The sequence below is a fragment of the Pollachius pollachius genome (assembly GCF_949987615.1).
Source record: "Pollachius pollachius genome assembly, chromosome: 1".
Taxonomy (NCBI): domain Eukaryota; kingdom Metazoa; phylum Chordata; class Actinopteri; order Gadiformes; family Gadidae; genus Pollachius; species Pollachius pollachius.
Genome location: NC_136934.1, coordinates 49,269,855 through 49,289,432, shown reverse-complemented (window position 1 = coordinate 49,289,432; position 19,578 = coordinate 49,269,855). Strand labels below are relative to the sequence as shown.

General features: G+C 44.4%; 2 protein-coding genes across 3 annotated transcripts in view; one reads left to right on the top strand and one right to left on the bottom strand.

The window, feature by feature from the left end:
• The window catches only part of snrka (SNF related kinase a), a 44,523-nt gene extending 37,905 nt beyond the window's left edge, over window positions 1-6,618 (bottom strand). Inside the window, exons 1-2 of the mRNA XM_079748577.1 lie at window positions 6,417-6,618; window positions 4,871-5,584 (exon numbers count right to left, since the gene is read on the bottom strand). Of these exons, the coding sequence (XP_079604703.1) occupies window positions 4,871-5,549 (679 nt within the window). The 5' untranslated portion in view covers window positions 5,550-5,584; window positions 6,417-6,618. The remainder of the gene's footprint in view (window positions 1-4,870; window positions 5,585-6,416) is intronic.
• Window positions 6,619-7,546: 928 nt separating this feature from the next.
• On the top strand, window positions 7,547-18,213 carry pomgnt2 (protein O-linked mannose N-acetylglucosaminyltransferase 2 (beta 1,4-)). 2 transcript variants are annotated; one of them, XM_079738184.1, is made up of 2 exons: window positions 7,547-7,828; window positions 14,450-18,213. In XM_079738184.1, the coding sequence occupies exon 2, from the start codon at window positions 14,542-14,544 to the stop codon at window positions 16,354-16,356; it is 1,815 nt and encodes a 604-aa protein (XP_079594310.1). In that variant the 5' UTR covers window positions 7,547-7,828; window positions 14,450-14,541; the 3' UTR covers window positions 16,357-18,213. The 2 variants fall into 2 exon arrangements, with proteins under 2 accessions (XP_079594310.1, XP_079594309.1); XM_079738183.1 differs by having other exon boundaries at window positions 14,447-18,213.
• The last annotated feature ends 1,365 nt before the right edge of the window (window positions 18,214-19,578 follow it).

Genomic DNA, 19,578 nt, shown 5'->3' with positions numbered 1-19,578 from the left:
CTAGTTCAGCTGTTCAAGTCCACCAAATGATCGGCATTCACTTGATCGGGGTCCACACTCATGCGACACCCTCCTGTGCCAATCTTTTTATCGCTGCAGCTTATAGAAGTAGCTAGACTAGACATGCATTTGCATACATTAGTGAACATGGACAGTTTGAGAGGGGCTGTGGGATGATACACATTCCACACGTTGCTCCACGGGGCTCTTCTTTTGAGCACTTTAGACAAAGCTTGGATTCATAGCAGTGTTACACTAAAGGAGTTTCAGTTGCAAGACCACAAAGACATCCCATATTGAAGATGAAATATAAAATGGTATCCCATTTTATATTTCTCACTACCATTCTGGCTCTAGGCAGGCAAACCAAATTACACAAAATACATGAATGTATGGTAATGAATGTAAAAAAGCATTGTGTTGCTTTTATTTCTAAACGTAATGCAAATATTAACAGTAAAAAAAATACTGTACAAAGATGCTACAAGCCAATCCTTTCAAAGAATATGGCTGGCCCAGGCTCCATGAAGTTTGCCTTATTGCCAATATATGAAGCAAAGAGTAATGTGCACTAATGATCAATGAATAAGGAACCCTGCAATAACTGCAAAAAAAAGCATTTAACGTTTACTGCTATGCAAGAAGCTGGGCCTATTAGATGGCTCGATTGTAATATAGATAAATATGACCGCTTTCTGCATCTATCCATAACTAAGATAGATAGACTGACCGAAAGCTTTAAAGGTTGTATCAGTGATGTTGGGTGACGTCACTTCCGTTTGTATTTGAAGCGAGATCCCAAACAAATAGAGCCAGCTTGCCCGTCCCTTCCGTGTTTCGTGCATCCAGTAAAAACTATCATGAAAGCAGCGCAAAATCCCACAACACCCGCCCCTTGTCGGTGATCGGTTGGAATACTATTTATTCCGATTTTGAGTGGTTGGTTCTACCATTTGTTTTTGTGTCCGATTTCGGAGCATAGGCAGCCTACAGAGATGAGTTTTTGACGACCTGTGTATGGGGCGGGTAGCTAGCGGATTGTGAGCAAAGATCAGATGAATGTGATCATTTATGTTTCGGCCAAGAATCGCTGAAACACCCTTAAAGACACTAATATTTGCATTGCTTTACGTGCCGAAGCACAGAAGCCCACGGGGAGTGGACCTGAGAGCAAATTGTTGTGGACCCTCAGTTGTTCGCCTTGCTGCAGTGTCAAACCCTTAAGGTTATCTCGGGGGTTAAGTGGTGGTTTTGCTCAGTTTTTTTTTCAACAGACGCCACTAACAAACCTTTAAAAGCATTATTTCCCCCAAGCAGTTAGTTTAGGCGGTACGAATGTCTGCCAGGTTCCACAGTGTGTTCTATTCACATTATGTCCTAATGGCCCTTTTGACACCTCCAAATTACTGAGAAATGTCATGTCAATCTGTGTGTGTGTGTGAGTGTGTGTAGGTGCATGTGTGTCTAAGCTGTTGCCATTATGGAAGCTGTCAAGCTGGGAAAATGCAGTTGAACAATACACAGCCAGACTGCAGCGTGGGGTGGCATGAATGTACAGCACATGCAAGGCTTGGTGTTAATTAAAAAAATGGCACATTTTGTTTCGCACTGTCAAAAACCACCCACAGCAAAAAGCCAGGTTCCTTGTTGGAATCAAAGTAATCATTAGCGTGGGAGAAAAAACTATGAATGTTGTCAGCTAGACTCCCAATTACTCAGAGATGTCTTAAAGCGCCGCAGTCCACCATATATACCCTGATAACCGTTCCCTGGCTCAAACAGCAAGCCTTACGTCAGCAAGAAGATTGTCTCAAAGAGAATCACACATTTACCATTCACCATATAAATATCTGACACCTGTAGGGCCCCTTAGTCAAATGCTTCTCTAATTAAAACAAAGTATGTAACAACAGCGCCAAACTTGATTTCCGCATGGTCTAGCTTTACCAGTTATATTGCGCTGATGTGATATATTCAGTTTCAGATGTCATATTTAACTGTCTATGACAAAAAATAAATGCACTCACCAAATTTGCCTTGTGGCCTTAACTTTTTATCTTGAACATAAAGTTATATATGATCATATCAACTGCCGTCAAATTGACATAATACAACATAAGTTATGCATTTGTAGACCAGAATAGCTCGATTTGATCCTTGAAAGTTGCATTCATGCTCCTCATGAGATTCGTCAACTTGTTGGAAATGTGACCTAGTAATAGCAAATGTGTCAAGTCGGTTGCAGTGATCATGATGAACACGCAACACAACAGACACACAGATGCAATGGGAACAAATGTCAACAACAGTCTATAACCATCACGCTTCGGTTAATGCATTCCGACATGACTAGCAGCAAGAGAGCGTCTTATTCACAGCAGAACATCAAGTGTAACATCAACAAACAGCGAAAAACGAATGCAGGTTATTCATTTAATATTGATGGAATGACAGGTATGAACTTATCGATAAATGAGATGGCGGTGAAAAATACAGCGGGTTTAATGCGCTACTGGCCTTGTTCCTGTGCTGGGAACCACATGTGGATGTGTCAAAATCAAAGCCAGTCAGGTTGTGTCAACATGTGACTGTGTAAATCGCGGATGACCTCCCGCCTCCCTCCCTCTCATCCTCTCCTGGGCCAGTCCAAACAGTGGGATGGATTAGTAGTAGCTAGGGCTGCAATTAACGACCCCTCTGCTCGCTCGCTGGAGACCTGGTCCAGACTCACAGACGTCCAAGCCGGCTAAACAGCTCTGTAGCTGTGTAACACCACCACCAAAGTCTGGAGAGGGGGACGAAAAGCACTCACCTAGCTGAAAAGAGCCCATCGATAGCTAAAACCACACACATGACTCAATTGTTACCTAGAAGCGGCGTAGTACCTGAAGCGCAATGCTTTCTGAAGGCTGAAAAACACTGGTCAACACAACCGTGAATAGGCGTGCCTCACACACATGCTACTCTTCCATACATTTGGATGCTCACATCGACGATCTATTGGCCAAAACATGCAGAGAGCGTTCCGGTGCATGCAAGCTCATCCAATAAAAGATGTCCAACTATGACCATTGAATACAAAGTGTACCTGGACGGTTATCAGTATCTACCTGTAACGTTGGTAAAGTCAACACATTCACTTAATTGGCAGGAGCAACAAGCTAAGCACTAGCCAGAACTTGAAGAATTAACGTGTAAAAAGGCCAACTCTAAAGACTAAAACTTAAGAGTTTAAACTACAAATCACAAATGGGAGAACTGTCCCATTCATTCATGTAGGATTGAGGAAGGATCTGTTCCTTTTTTTTTTTTTAATGATCACATCAAAAACTGCCACAGTAATTATATTTAAGGGCCTAAGTAAGGCAGTTATCTTTGAGGATGCAGAGGCATATCTGTTGGTCTGCTAACAACCACACTGTAGTTTAGAACAAACCAAGCACTACAGAACACGTGGGTTATTGCAAAGCTTTGCAGACATCAATCCACAATAAACCGCACACCACTTTGCTATGTCACAAGTATAAAATACATTCAAGTAAGAGGCAGAATTGTGAAATCATACATTGTTGAGCAAGAAAATTGGGGTTCCTGGCAGAATCTGTAATGGAATTATCTGCCTTATTCCATCATAAAAGAGCTAGGCACATAACACCTAATTTAAGCGCTACCAAATGGTCTCCAGGCCCAAAGTGCCCTTCTGAGGTCCCATAATAGAGAGTGTTGCTTTCTGAAGTAAGACAAGAAATTAACCACGGCTTCCTCATTGCCCTCGTCACACCCTTGAAGATGACGACCGTGACCGAAAAGGTGAAGCAAACATAATCACAACTGGCCATGAGCAAAAACACTTGACACACAAACAAGCATAGGAAAGGCACGGACCAATCGACAATTTGCTTAAACAAGGCTAATATTCTAATTTGACCAGACCCAAACCATCTGCCCATGGAAGTGGATCAGAAAACGGCGTGTGATCATTTGGTTCGGGGACAGGCAATCTGTTTGCTCTATGTCAGCCCTCATTGAAAATCAATGAGACAGTTAATTTATCGCAATGGAACACCCATGGACACACTGACTACTACTGGAACTGACCTTGTTTCACATGGCCCCTGACAGCCCACTCAATGTTGCCAATGCAAAGCAAAGAATCATGGTTGGTCACATGAATATTCAGATACATGAACACATCTGACAACTTGTGTTGCTTTCAACTCAAACATTTGCAACTATTCTTTGATGAGTTGCATCGGAGAAAAAAGGGGCACTCCTCTGACCTCAAGGTTTCTCAAGCTCAGTGTGTTTTTTGTGTAAAAGGTAAATCACATGATGCATTTTGAGACACTTATTGCAATAAAGGGTTAAACAAACACATTTGCCTAAACTTGAATTTGCTCGAGCCCCAATACAGATATTTCCAGCACACAAGCAATCAGTGTTCAGGTGGACTATTACAAAATAATGTTTGCCATCATGAATTGTGAGGGGTCAGTGAGATAACAAATGACAAAAGACCTACTTCGGGTTTCGTAATAATTAGACATGAACCACCATGACCGTTATCATTACCATTATCCCAGTGTGCAGGATGTGGGAGGGAGAGGCTGTACTGAGGTGGTTCCTAGAATCTAGATAAATGCCAGCGGCATCAAGCCCACTGCATCCAGCTCAATAAATGGAGGATGAGTCATGACAACCGCCAAGGCTGGCTGAAAGCACCACACCACAGTCCCATGGCAGACATTTGACACACTGGAATGCGATGCTAATTTACCATTTGTTTCATTTTGCTTGCCGTTTCAAAAAGGTTTCAAAACGCGTCATTCCGTCAACCAGTGAGCATTTACACTTTCAGCGTGGGGCTTACCAACTGCCGGAGCGTCGTATTCGTCCCCTAGTAATATTTCGGGCGCGGAATACGCCAGCGATCCACAGCTTGTCGTCAGCTTTTTCCCTGGTTGAAACTTGTTGCTGAAGCCAAAGTCTGTGAGCTTGACCAGTCCCTGCTTTTCAAAAAACACCACGTTCTCAGGCTTCAGGTCCCTGTGCACCACGTGAAGGCGATGGCAGTACGAGATGGCGTGGACGATCTGGGCGAAATACTTTTTGGCCAGTTCTTCGTTCAGCCCTTCCTCGTGCTTCATGATGTAGTCAAACATGTCCCCTCCGTCGCCGAGCTCCAGGATGAGGTAAAGCTTGGTCTGAGTGTCTATCACCTCGTAGAGCCGCACAATGTTAGGGTGTTGGACCAGTTTCATGCAGCGCACCTCCTGGAACAGGTGGCCCGTGGCGACCGTGTCCAGCTTGGTCTTATCAATCACCTTGACGGCCACTTTCTCCCCGGTGAAGACGTGCCGCGCCAGCTTGACCACTGCAAAGTGGCCACGGCCCAGTGTCTTGTCCAGGTCATACAGGCCGGCAATCTTGCCATCATAGCCCCGTTTGAAACCTGCCATGGCCGGAGAGGGGGACGGGGAGAGGGGAACCCCGGCTGGAGGGCGGCGCAGCTTAGTGGAGTTATGCAGGTCCAGCTTACTTCCGTTCATCTAAGGCTGTTGGCGAAACCCATGGCCCCAGCTTCCTAAAGGATAAGGACAGAAAATGCATCCATTTAATACGTTTGATCAATATCGTTGATTGAGCTGTAATACATTGCACATAGGTGGGGTCTAGGTAACAATTTACTCAGTGCCATCAGAATAAATGAACGTTCGCCCAGACCAAAAGCCACCCCACCACAACATAGTAAAGACTAAAAAAATAAAAAACAATCAAAATACACGTCTACAGACATATGTTCACATTGGCATTACGCCTGCCAAGAGAAACATGGCTATATGACCTACCTCAATTCACAAAATCTACCCAAAATACAAGCAGCTCGGAGCCGCAGGAGCACTGAAGACACGCGCTGGTTGTTTGACAGCGGCAGCACCTAACGTGAGTCTGAAACACTAGCCACCACGTCCGGCTGTCTCTGAGCACTACGTGAACATTTGAAGTTTAAAACTATCAAACATAGTCCCCTTTACACCAGGTTAATCCCGCACATAATTAGCGATACACTTTACTCTCCAAGTTAAAGTACACTTTAGCAGCCCCGTCCCCACAAGTCAGCCGCATAGAGAGGCCCAGCGACGGCGTTGAGCGCGGCTAGCTTTGGTTATTCATTGATTGGCGTTAGCTTCATGTTCGTAACCGAGTTGAGTGCGAACCTGCTGCCCGGCTTAGTATCTCACCAGGCGATTCCCACCGCTATCCGACAATAACACCCTTGACGTAACGCGGGGGTTGCTGTGCAACAGTGGACGTTGTCACAGAGACACAGGTGCTGCCACCACTAGCAGCCAGCTAGCAGGATTTAGCCCGTAGCGCGTTAGCAAGCTAAGGTTACTACGGCGCGCTTGACTCACCACCATCTCTGCCCCGTAATCATCAAGCCCCAGGTCCGGTCTTCAGTGCCTTGTTAAGGGGTCCGACTTGTAGGTCTCCAGTTTATGTTCTAAACCATCACGGGCAAGACAAAGAGCTATCCCCCGGTGGCAATGACCACGGAGCTCATGAGACGGCTGTTCTTAGAGTGGAGCCGTGGAGCAAGGCATCGCATCGTTTGGTAGTTGCAGCCCTCATCTGAATGGGTTGTATCCTCCCAGCCAGCTCTGTTGGGCTTCGAGGGCATCATCAACCGCAGTCGGGTCTGACGTCAAGCGCACGTCTCCAGACGTGGGGATCTGGCGATGTGGTAGCCTACACCGCGATTAATGTGCAATAGGGATTAATAATGAGGAAACTCTCATAGTGATGTCTTTATTGAGAAACATGTTGGTATTTTTGTTTCGATTTGGGTATGCAAGGAGTTTAAAAACGGGTCGTATGTCTGACACGGCGATAAACGTTTCCTGAAGATGACGTTCAAGATCTTCCTTTAAAAATGTATACTTTGGCTGATTGAAACAGGAATATACAGAAGATTGAGGTTTCCATTTTAATGAGGTTGTTTACGTTGGTTGCACGTTCCCCAAGCAGACTGAAGATGGTACTGTTGCACTGACTTTGGTCGTCATTGCGCCGTAAAATCATATTTTCATTTGAAGAGATAAACGCAGTTTATGAAATGTGCCTTTATATATTTATATATATATATATATATATATATATATATATATATATACAACACAATACAAATTAACCATTCTGCCACAAATTGCTTCATTATGCACACATTCTTTCGACTACTCTGATATTTAAATTGGACATACCAGCTTGATATAAGCGCGAGACTAAACTATAGCCTATTAATAACCTGCTCTGGGGCTTTTCAACCATTATTTTAGTATTTAGTAAATAATTCGGTGATCAAGAAATAAAGATGTTCTCTGAATGGATAAATCTGACCCACCGCTGATAAATAGTGAAATTTCAATCCCTATTTGTGACCTTCTAGTTGGACTTGCCCCTGCCCTCGCGAGACTTGCGATACGATATTTAAAACATCGGAGGTGGAGACTGAAAAGAGCACGAGTGGAGTCGGGTATCAGGCAGCGGCGCTTTATCTGTCCTTTGACAGCTAGGCTAGCTTGTAAACAATACCTAATGGAAGCCGGCATACCACCTGCAATGTAATGAATCAATGTTGTGTTCCCTTAACTAATACTACCTATGTACGTGGGTGTTGCGTTCAAACGACGAGCTCTATTCGGGGGCTTCGCGTTGTGCAGGGTGCTGGATCTTCTCTGCAACATCTTGAAGAGCCGACGCTTCTGAGCTGAGCTAACCATTGTATTGATCTAAAGAGAGGGAAACAACAGTTTCACTGGAACGCCTGGTAAGAACTGCGTATGTTTTCATGGGTTGTTTGTTTTCTTTCTGTGTGTAACACGCTCGTATCGTTAAATAAGTTTATCTATAGCGTATTTGCATACATGTGACTTCACTGGGATATACGATGCTACCCGGCTTTATAACGTCAATTCATTGCTCTCTCCTGGCATAAGGTTATTGAAATACTATAAAAAATAAATAAAAATGAACTATCACTATACGTGTAAAGCTGTATAATAAATTGCGATTAAGTGCTTGCAAAATATTTTTAAGCAGTTGACTCGGCATGTGGAGATGTATCTTTATAGGGTTGTTACTATGTCAGGGGTTATAAAGCAATCAATTGGTTAACTGCAGTACTGTCCCTCAGTTGAATGCCAGAGTTGGAGTAGTCTTCTAGAAGGGGGAATCAAAAAAGACGTGACAATGTCGAGTCAATTGGTAGAAAACTAAGCAGTCAATATTTTCGATTTGAAGTACCCTGGTAAACACGAAACTATTTGAATCATTTCAAACACACGCGTTACAACAATCAATGAACCTGTGTCTCGGAGAACGATATATATGTTCCAAGCCTGTCATAGTGTCTGTCACTGTATGTGACCTGACCTACTAATGTTCTTGACGTTCTACTTTTCTTTTTTTTTGTGCAAGATATAGGTTGGTTTTTTTCATGGGTCAGTGCCAAAGTGCTGTGTCGCAGATTTTTTTTGGAAGATGTCCCTACTTTTTTTTATCCCCTTGCCTCTGCTTGTCACCACCGCCCCCCCGTCCCACACTAAAATACATGCATGCACTGCAGAATGCCTACATCAGCCCCTTCCTCTTCCATCTGAGAGAAAGAGGGAATGATGACTGCACCATGCTGTACCCTGCCCCCCCTGACTATGTGTATGACGATTCAACCTAACCAACCAACCCCCATGTGTTAATCGAACCACACTGTATTGCACGGCGTCGAAGAGAGCTACGTCACTGAGACGACAGTGCGTGTTTGTTTGTGTTTGCGTTCACAGAGGTTTGAGAAACGTATGTGTGACTGGTGGGAACGTGGGTGTATATAAACGAGTTGTCCTTGGACAGCCAGCTAATGGCCGTCGGGCCATTAATGCCCTCTGGTGTCACGCCGAGTGCCAAGATGCATGATAAAACTTGACAGAGCTTGCTTTAGCGCGGAATATAGATGAAAACAAATGGGGTCGCTCACTAGGGCCTGCCATCGCTGCCATCCCTTCTTTTGGACTGCGCAGAGCTGGAGAATGAAAGCTTGTAGGACGTTCGACAAATATGTTTATTTGACTGTGATTCCTAGAGAGAGAGAGAGAGAGACGAGGGGGAGAGAGGGGGAGAAGAGAGAGAGAGAGAGAGAGAGAGAGAGAGAGCGAGAGAGAGAGAGCGAGAGAGAGAGAGCGAGAGAGAGAGAGCGAGAGAGAGAGAGCGAGAGAGAGAGCGAGAGAGAGCGAGAGAGAGAGAGAGAGAGAGAGAGAGAGAGAGAGAGAGAGAGAGAGAGAGAGAGAGAGAGAGAGAGAGAGAGAGAGAGAGAGAGAGAGAGGAGGCTCAGTCAGGTATAACTCCCAACGGATGAGCGAGAGAATACTATGGGACAAGTCATGATAAATTTTGCTGGGCTTGCGCCACCACTGCTTCTATTCCAACCCCCCCGCCCGCCTTCCCTGTTTTTCTTGGGCTTTCCAGGATTCTCATTAAAATGCATTAGACTCTCCAGGCTAACCCCGAACTGCCTTCCCCCCACATCATTGGGGTGCTTATCATCTCCAGAGCAAACAGATATGCTAACCAGTGACAGTGGCAGGGACCGCGCAAATAGTATCAGGCTGGAGGGCAGCAATAAGCACAAGGCTTCCGCGTAGCTTCAAAGGTTTTTCCCAAGTGGTGTTTGAGATTAGGTAAACACTTTCTAAGACCGCCGATAAGTAATTGGTCATTTTACACACTGGACAGCTAAAGATCAGTGCTTCTGTAATGCGTGTAAAATAAGCCACTGTGGAGCTGAGTCTATATGGTCCAGCAAAAAATCGCCCCTAATGTGAGAATGGAGCCGTATTACCTCATTAGCGGTGACATTTTCCATAACTGGCTCTTTATTGATGATTTATGTAGATGGCGGTGGTAGTAGAACTGGCAAAGCCAGAAAATATAATTTTGTAGGGTTATTTTTCACTGTGTTTGAGTCTATACACATGAAACTTTACAATAAGGTGAAACTAATAAATCATTCATTAATGCAGTTATAAGCATTCGCTTTCAGCTAATTAACGAACTGTTACACTAATGGTGTTTATGTTTAGCATGTATAGTGTGTTGGATTGTCATAGACGCATGAATCTAAATTGCTGACAATATCTCGATGTATCTACATGTTCGACATGCCTAATTTGTAACACTTAACTTCTTTACTTTACCTCAATGCCTCAAAGTATTTAGTCATTGATTGTTAACTATACGGTGATAATGACTATCATGGTTTTCATAGTATTGTTGTATCATATAGTTTAGCATGACAATAGAGTACAGAATATAGCCTCACATAGAATATGACGCTGTCTTCTTGTATTTTGAGTTTCTTCCCTTTAAAGTAAAAGGACAAAGGAAATGGGGCCTAGTCTTACTAGGTCACTTATAAGTGCACTTCTATAGCGCCCTCTTACCTGAGCTTGTGTCCTTTGTGATATTCCTCTCTGTTCAGAAAGACAAAAGCCTGCTATTATAAAAGCCAACACTGTGAAATATTCATGAAGGACGCATTGGGATGCTCTGTTTCTTCTGAGCTTACTGTTAGACTTAACCAAACCTTTTGGTCGGCAGTCTTTCATTGTGTTAGGAATTCTGTTGTAAAGAGAAAATAAAAGTCTGCAGTTAACCTAATTATTGCTTCAGAACGCCTTAGTATTTGGACACCTCAGTGATGCCGCCCTCCGCTAGTGTGTGTATCCGCTGGTGTACTGGATGCAGATAAGCTGGCAGCAGATGCAGGCTTTGTGAGTAAAAGGCAAAGCGTGTGGGAGCTCACTGGAGACATAGTGAATACAGATTGAGCAAGAGCTACGACGAAGGAATCAGGTGGTAGCTTAACATCACGCAGAGCCAGTAAGAATACAAAGACGATACACTTTCCCGGTTCCCAGCGCATAACTTGATTATATTTGGAACTCCTTTTGACCTTTTCCGATATTTTATTTTCCCTCAGGTAAATCCTTACTCCCCCACACCACCTGCTAATCGCACTTCTCCTGAATGTCAGCCAAAACAACTACCAGCTACAGAAACTAAACAGATGTACAAGGAACAATTTCACTCCCAGAATAGTGACCCACACCACCCCCCCCCCCATTTTACATTGTCATTCATAACGGGTTATCTCTGAGCGCCGTTTGAGCTACCCAACACCATCAGCTTTGTGTGTTCTCATGGTCTCTGCCTGCCCATAGCTTATCTATGCAATGGCAAGGCTCCTATACAGCCTCTCCCCCACTAGATTTTCACATGGCAGCGTTGACATTTTCGTTCTCTCTGTGCCCTGGCATGGCAAAATCACATGCATCCCCGCGGGACACAGTGTTCAGTGAATGGGAATAACGGCTACCTCTGGTTCTGCAGCAGCTCCTCTCTAGGTTGTCCTGCTCTGTATAGATGGAGTGAGGCGGAGGATTTTGTAATAAATGTTCTGTGCTTTGTTATTGTCCACTTTTGATTAACAAGCTATTTGTTTATATTTTGTAATTGATAAAAAATTATGCAAGGGGATTTATAATGTGGCACATGGAACTCTTATTTCTCCAGAGAGCACCTTTTGAGTTGTTTATTTTGAACAAACAGGATTTTAGGAGAACGCACTGCGTACTGCTCTCTTGCAAAGCAGAACTTGTCCCAACTTTGTTGTTATTGGAAATGTATGTAAAGGAAAAGGTTACTTGAAAAATAAGTTGAAAGGGTACATTTTTTTTAACTTGTTAAAGTAAAATCTCATGTTGTCTTCACCAATAAGAGTCAGAGTGTTCATGAAAAGCTCCACAGTTGTTGCAAGTATTCTCCAACATTGCCTCATTCTAGCTGGTTACAGAAAGGATTTTCTGGCTTTCATTTTTTTCCTGAGTGCCTACAATCACGCTTATTTTCAAATAGAAACAGATGTGCTGGTGGACGACTCACATCTGGCCTCTTATAGGACATAAGCAAAGCATTTGTTGTCATATTTTTTTTTAAATATTGTTTATATTTCGGACAGCAATCAATAAATCAACAGCTCTAAAAAAAAATAATAAAAATCTGTTGCTTTCGCTGACCTGCAAAAAGCCTGTCCCATTATTTGATTCCTCTTAATATTCAACCCACCTGTCTGTCTACCTACCTGCTTACCTGCATGCACTTTGCCCAGGGTGGAATTTATTCAGTCAGATACTTGCAAAATCTAGCCTTCTCTGCTGCTTTCTCAAAATTGCCTACCCTAGCTTTAAGACTGAAATTCAAAATGTGATTCTTCATGCAGAACAAAACGAAAATATGTTTTTTGCCAAAAACGATTAAGGCGATGATTCCATAACAAGTGAGTGTTCAATATCACATAATCTTTGACTTAAAGTTGAAAAGATAAGCAGATAAGTCAGATTAGCCGACATTCTTCAGTGAGATGCTCTCGGTTCCTATCTAAGAGGATTTAACATATCTTTCTAGAGTGTATTTGACGTTATTTAGTAAGTATTGGCTGTTAGTATCGGCTTAGGTCGCTGTGTTGCCACTTGTACCCCCTTATTGGCCTTGAGATGATGTGTGGTGTCACAAAGGGCCTCCACTTATCGGCTGTGAGACGGAGCGAGCCATAATTGCAATGTCAATATGAAAAAGACTAATTGTAAAAGGGTATCAGGAGATTGGGAGAATAATCGGCGCGTATAGAACATTGAGAGAAAGTGGCTGAGCTGTAGCACAGGTTTCCATTGATTACAGCAATACGAAAACACAAAGTACCTAAGGGACACATTTAACCTGCTGTTTGGATATATTATTTCTATGCTTGATAAATAAAAACTTTCAGTTGCAACAAACAAGTTACAATTGTAGCAAAATGATGAAAGAGACAAAGTCTGAGAGAGACACCGATATGTTTTAGGCATTTGTCAGAAACGAACGGTTCTGATTGGAACTGATAATGGATGACCTTTTCCTAAAGTGTTGCAGACGCGGGAGGAGAGATACGAGTTCATTTATATAATAATAACCCAAGCACAGTTGAATCATATCCCGACTGTGTACAACATGATACATTCTAATCTGCTCTATTTTTAACCTGGTTTGAGACTTCTCTGTCCCTGGTTGTGACTGCTGCATTGTGTGCACATTACACAATGTGCCTGTAGGGCAAACAGACCCTTGTCCTGCAATGGGCCAACTTTGCTTGCCTTTGCTACAGGGACCAATTTAGGGAATGGAAGGAAGAGGCATTTTCAAATGCCCATTGTAGCACAGAGTAGAGGCCATTGAAAGTCATGTTCTTCACAATTAATGCGGGGGAGTGTAACCTATTCATGAATCTTTACAATGATTTGTAGTCCATCTATTTTGGTAGCCACTCACTTGGCTCTCTGGTTCTTGAATATGAAGATGTCTAGAGTACAGAGGTTCTTGTCTTTTTCTCCAAAATCGTTTACAGTGTGAACTATACTGACACCAGCAAGGAGGAAATGACTTAAGAAAAGGCGCGTATTATTTTCAGCCTTTCAGAAGGGCTGAGAAGGAGGGTTGTCTTAGTTACAAAAGCACCGGGGCTTTCTACGTCTTTCGAATGACTGGCTATTATTGGATTTCATCAGCCTTGACTCTCTTCCTCATGCTGAAGTGTTTATAAAGCATGCTTTCAAGTACCGTTGTTTACTCAATGGTTGTATATTTGCATCATCTATTATTGTATTTGAATACTGCCGTTATAATAATACCATAATGTAATATTGAATTCAGGGCGGGCTGCTTCCCCCATGTTTGCTTTTTCTCTTCCACACAGTAAATAATGCCTCTTCCTTTCGCCCCCCATCTCACTCCCATTTCCTCTCCGCATCCCATTACCTCTCCACATCTCACTCCCATTACCTCTCCACTTCCCATTTCCTCTCCACATCCCATTACCTCTCCACTTCCCATTACCTCTCCGCATCCCATTACCTCTCCACATCCCATTACCTCTCCACATCCCATTACCTCTCCGCATCCCATTACCTCTCCACATCCCATTACCTCTCCACATCCCATTACCTCTCCACATCCCATTACCTCTCCACATCCCATTACCTCTCCACATCCCATTACCTCTCCACTTCCCATTACCTCTCCACTTCCCATTTCCTCTCCACATCCCATTACCTCTCCACATCCCATTACCTCTCCACTTCCCATTACCTCTCCACTTCCCATTACCTCTCCGCATCCCATTACCTCTCCACTTCCCATTACCTCTCCGCATCCCATTACCTCTCCACTTCCCATTACCTCTCCGCATCCCATTACCTCTCCACATCTCACTCCCATTACCTCTCCACATCCCATTACCCCTCCACCTCCCCCTCCCATTACCTCTCCACCCTTCCCTGTCCCCCCCGCCCTCCCCTCCCAGCAGCCCGGTCCTCTGCTGTGCGGCGGATGTCTCACCGCCCGTTCCAGAGGCTGGAGGTCGGTTGGCTACAGGAGGTGGAGCCCCAGCAGTAAGTGATGCGCGCGTCGCTGGCGGGCTGCAGGATGAGCGTGGGCGCGCTCCTCAACGGACTGCTGGTGTCCGTGGTGGCGGCGCTGCTCTGGAAGTACTCCAAGCTGAGCGAGCACGCCGCCTCCCTGGAGGAGGAGCTGCACCTGACACGCCAGTCCCAGGAGCTCTCGGAGGGCCGCATCGACTACCACGCCGCCCTGCTGGCCCTCCAGGAGCACGGCACGCGCATGGTGTGCACGGGCAAGATGCACACGGACCGCATCTGCCGCTTCGACTACCTCTGCTACTGCTCGGAGGCGGAGGAGTTTGTGTTCTTCTACTCCAACTCGTCCGTCATGCTGCCCAACCTGGGGCCCCGGCGGTTCCAGCCGGCGCTGCTTGACCTGTCCTCGGTCGAGGACCACAACACCCAGTACTTCAACTTCCTGGAGCTGCCCGCCGGCGCACTCAAATTCATGCCCAAGCCCGTGTTTGTGCCGGACGTCACGTTGATAATGAACCGGTTCAACCCCGACAACCTGATGCACGTCTTCCACGACGACCTGCTCCCCGCCTTCTACACCATGAAGCAGTACCTGGACCTGGACGACGAGGCCCGGCTGGTCTTCATGGAGGGCTGGGGCGAGGGCCCGTACTTTGACCTCTATCGGCTGCTGAGCGGCAAGCAGCCGCTGCTCAAAGAGCAGCTGAAGAACTTCGGAAAGCTCATGTGCTTCACAAAGTCTTACGTGGGGCTGTCCAAGATGACCACCTGGTACCAGTACGGCTTCGTCCAGCCACAGGGCCCGAAGGCCAACATCTTAGTGTCGGGCAACGAGGTCCGGCAGTTTGCCAAGATCATGATGGAGAGGATGAACATTACCGGGCAGGAGGACGCCGCCAAGGAAGGAGACGGTACCGAAGAGGAGAAGGAGAAGGAGAAAGAGAAGAGGGAGGATTACATCGTGGTCTTCTCCCGCTCCACGACGAGGTTGATCCTGAATGAGGCGGAGCTGATCATGGCACTGGCCCAGGAGTTTCAGATGAGAGTCTTGACGGTGTCCCTGGAGGAGCAGTCCTTTGCCAGCATAGTGCAGGTGATCAGCGGAGCCTCCATGCTGTTCAGCATGCACGGCGCTCAGCTCGTCACGGCACTGTTCCTGCCCAGAGGGGCCGCCGTGGTGGAGCTGTTCCCCTATGCGGTGAACCCAGAGCAGTACACCCCGTATAAGACTCTGGCCTCCCTGCCGGGCATGGACCTCCAGTACGTCTCCTGGAGGAACTCCATGGAGGAGAACACTGTCACCCACCCGGACCGGCCCTGGGACCAAGGGGGGATCGTGCACCTGGAGAAGGAGGAACAGGAGCGCATACAGGTCAGCAAGGACGTCCCCAGGCACCTGTGCTGTCGGAACCCAGAGTGGCTTTACCGGATCTACCAGGACACTTTGGTGGACATCCCTTCACTCCTAGAAGTGCTCAAGGAGGGCCTCAAAGCGAGGCCCACCGTGAGAAAGAACAAGGCGGCCAGCACCGTTCACCCAGGGCGAGTCAGGGAACCCCAATGCCAGACCTCAGTCCAGGCCACCAACGAGGCCAAACTAACAGTGTCCTGGCAGATCCCGTGGAACCTGAAGTTCCTGAAGGTGCGCGAGGTGAAGTATGAGGTGTGGATACAGGAGCAAGGAGAGAACACCTACATGCCTTACATCCTGCCCCAGCTGAACTACACCTTCTCAGAGAACATCAAACCTTTCACCACCTACCTGGTCTGGGTGCGGTGTATCTTCAACAAGAGCCTTCTGGGTCCTTTTGCGGACGTCCTCATGTGTAGGACCTAGTCGAATGAGACCTTTTTAATGTGATCCTGTGTTTCACACGTGACAATGAACCTTTTCCAGGCAGTCAAATATTGGGAAAATGACACTTTGCAATGACATTTGAGAGGTGGATGCTGGTCATGTAGTATGTGAAAATGGTAGTACATTCCCATCCTTTGAAAAAAAGATGAATAGGATGTGGACTAACTGTAGATGACCGCAAAGACCGAGCACAATACCATTAGGGGTCTGATTATGAATGCAGACATGAGGTCTGTGTCACCGTATGAAAGGAAGAACGTGTGTGTTGCTATATCTCTAGTCAAGATGAAATCATTGACAGATTTATTTATGTGCAAAATATTATATTACATTTTCTAGCGGTAGTCAGAAATTTGATCCAATACAGTATCTTTTTACAGTATGCAATGTAGCTTTTTGTTGTAAAATGTGTGTGTGTGTGCGTATGTTTGTGTGTGACTGAGATTTCGGTGTTGACAGTTAGCTTGTGATACCCACGGTTCTGTTGGACTTTCCTTTTTATTTCGAATCTTGCCAAAGCCAAAGTAGTCTGCCAGTGTTATTACTCATCAACCATGTAGTTATTATTTATCAAGGTTTCACTGTCTTTGAGCTCAGTTCTTTTCTTTAACCAAATTAATCCTGCATAAACTAAATGATAAACTATATCTATTGTTCCCAATTAACACTGTTAAAAAGGTATAAATTGAAATTCAGCGATGTGATTCAAGTAATATAGGTGTGTAAAAGAAGTCCAATGTTATAAAATGATGCTAGGATAAGAAAGCCTCACATCGCCAGACCAAGGCAGGTTCATTTACAATTTCCATGGCCTGTTATTCATGTTTTCCGACCTACCTAGCAACAAAACGTGGGGCACATCCTGTGGCCATAGTTGGTCTTTATGAATATGCCTCACCGGCGATCCCATTGGGCGCTTCTCTGTTCAGTCCTCGTATCAAACCCGCCCAGATCAAGGGTTGTGATTGGCCTGGTCTAGGCCAGGTCTACTGGAAGATAGTTCTGTCTGAACAGGAGGAATTGACTGTCAACCTTGGTCACAGTTAACCAAGCGTTTTTAACAGGTTTTTTTTTAACAGTTTTTAGTTACCTTTTAACAGAAAATTACCACATTAGGCTACAGTAGCTTGAAACTTTTAACTTAAGATCTATCATATTTATAGGGATCTCCATGCCCGTGGTCTACACCAACTATTACTCTGAAAGTACTCGGGGTAAAGGCAAACACACTGAAGAGTTCGGTTATTGCAGTTGTTTTGCACATCTTTTGTGAAGCGTCCAATGTTCCTGGCTGGATGTTAGGCTAACGTGGATGTGATGGTCTGCAAGTGACAGTAGAGAGTAAAGTAGAGATCATATGATCAGAATAACACACGTTGAAATCGAAACACTGCCCCACTAACATGCTAAGTTTACTTTTATATGTGCCTGTATTGTATTTATTTATTTTCAAATTTGTCATTTTGTCATGACCCATATCCTTTATAACATCCTTTATAACTCTATAACAATAATCTGATTCATAGTTTTGTAGTTCCACCTGTTGGCCAATAGGCTGCAGGGTATTCTTATTAACATAAATAATTTGAATCAATCATTCTTTCCTTTATTTGGCAAACCCGCTTTTCATTTATTTTAGCTCCAAGATGCTATTTCATTGTTTAAGTTGTAAGGCAATATTTATTTGAAATTGTTGTGAAAAGTTGATGTTTTTTGACATTATGTCTGTGTATTGTTACCTATTTGTGACCTTAGCCCACGTTAAGAAAGATTGCATTGTTGTTTTCTACATTTAACTAAGTGTAGGGGGTGCTTTTCGGTTTAATTGTGATTTGAATAAAGAAACTATTTCTTATTTTATGCAGTGCTTATCATTTTATTCAGCATTTTCTACAACAATGGACTATTATGTAGGATGACAATGGAAGAATTAGCCAAGCGGCGAATTTCCATCAGTCACCGTCACCGGCAAAGGTATTGAAAATGCTTCCTAAATACATCAGAGCAGAAGCACAACCTGGACCTGCCGTTTAAAGAAGAAACTATTACAGTAAAATCAGAAATGACAAATACAAACAAACATACATCTAGAGAACCACATGCCGACAAATATACATAACAAAATTGTGTATAAATATAGACAAACGTAGCAGACAAATTTACATATAGAACGACATTGAACAAAAGCAGGCCGTATAGCAAGCAGCAGCAGAAAAGGTTAAGTGCAGACATGTGTATGTATTCATCATCCATTGCTGTTTCAAGATCTATTAGTGTTTCGATGTCTGATGTGATTTGTCACTATGTATCACTCTCTTGAACCTCACAGACCAGGATGACTTGCCTGAATGTACTTTTCCAAACCGGAATAGTGCAATGCAATCTCCTCTTACGGAGCCATCCTACTGACATGATTAGTACTGGTTCTCCTGTTGATAACCGCTACGTGGTGGTGGACGTCAGAAATGGGTTGCTTTGTATCCCAAGCATAATTCTGCATATTCTATTAGGTCATCCGAACTGTGGAAAAAATGAGATTTTAGAATTTGGCAGTGATGGAAGAGCCTTGATAATTTCATCTTGCGCGCAGAGTGGTTTAATCATTATGACCAACCCAGCATTGGCATGAGATTCAAAGTCAAAAAATATATTTTCTTGAAGAAGTAGGTGTAGGCAAGGAGGTTGCATAAGTGGTGGTTATAATCAAAGTTACCTGAAGGTTTGAAGTCATTCAAAATGAATCACAGCCAATCATACATTTCTATCCTGATTTTAGAGAGGTGTGGAGGAGTTAGTTTGACTGGTGTGTGTGGGAAGGGGGTGGCCTTCTCGCTGCAAGATAGAAGAAAGAGCCCTCTGTGAGGTGACCTGAATGCATTAGTCAGAGCGCCTCTGTTCGATAGAGGCGATGGGGGGGCTCATTGTCAAAGGCAACGAATTATTGCATTTTCTCTGAGCCAAACTGGATTGTATAAATCACACATATTAGAAACTTGGATCTCATCAGAAGTTTTGCACGAGTTCGGATGCGAGGGGTGTGTTGATGTTAAAATGAAAACCAGTGCACGGAGGGACACATTAGCCTGCAGCCCCGCTCTGCATGACTGGATGCGTGCCGACATGACATTCGGTCCCATTATTATGATGGATGGATTATCATTTAACTATCTTCACTTTGAAATGAATACCAACTCAAAGAGA

Bases quoted from the DNA above. Each gene is read 5' to 3' on its own strand.
- pomgnt2 (XM_079738184.1), top strand. From the start codon at position 14,542: ATGCGCGCGTCGCTGGCGGGCTGCAGGATGAGCGTGGGCGCGCTCCTC.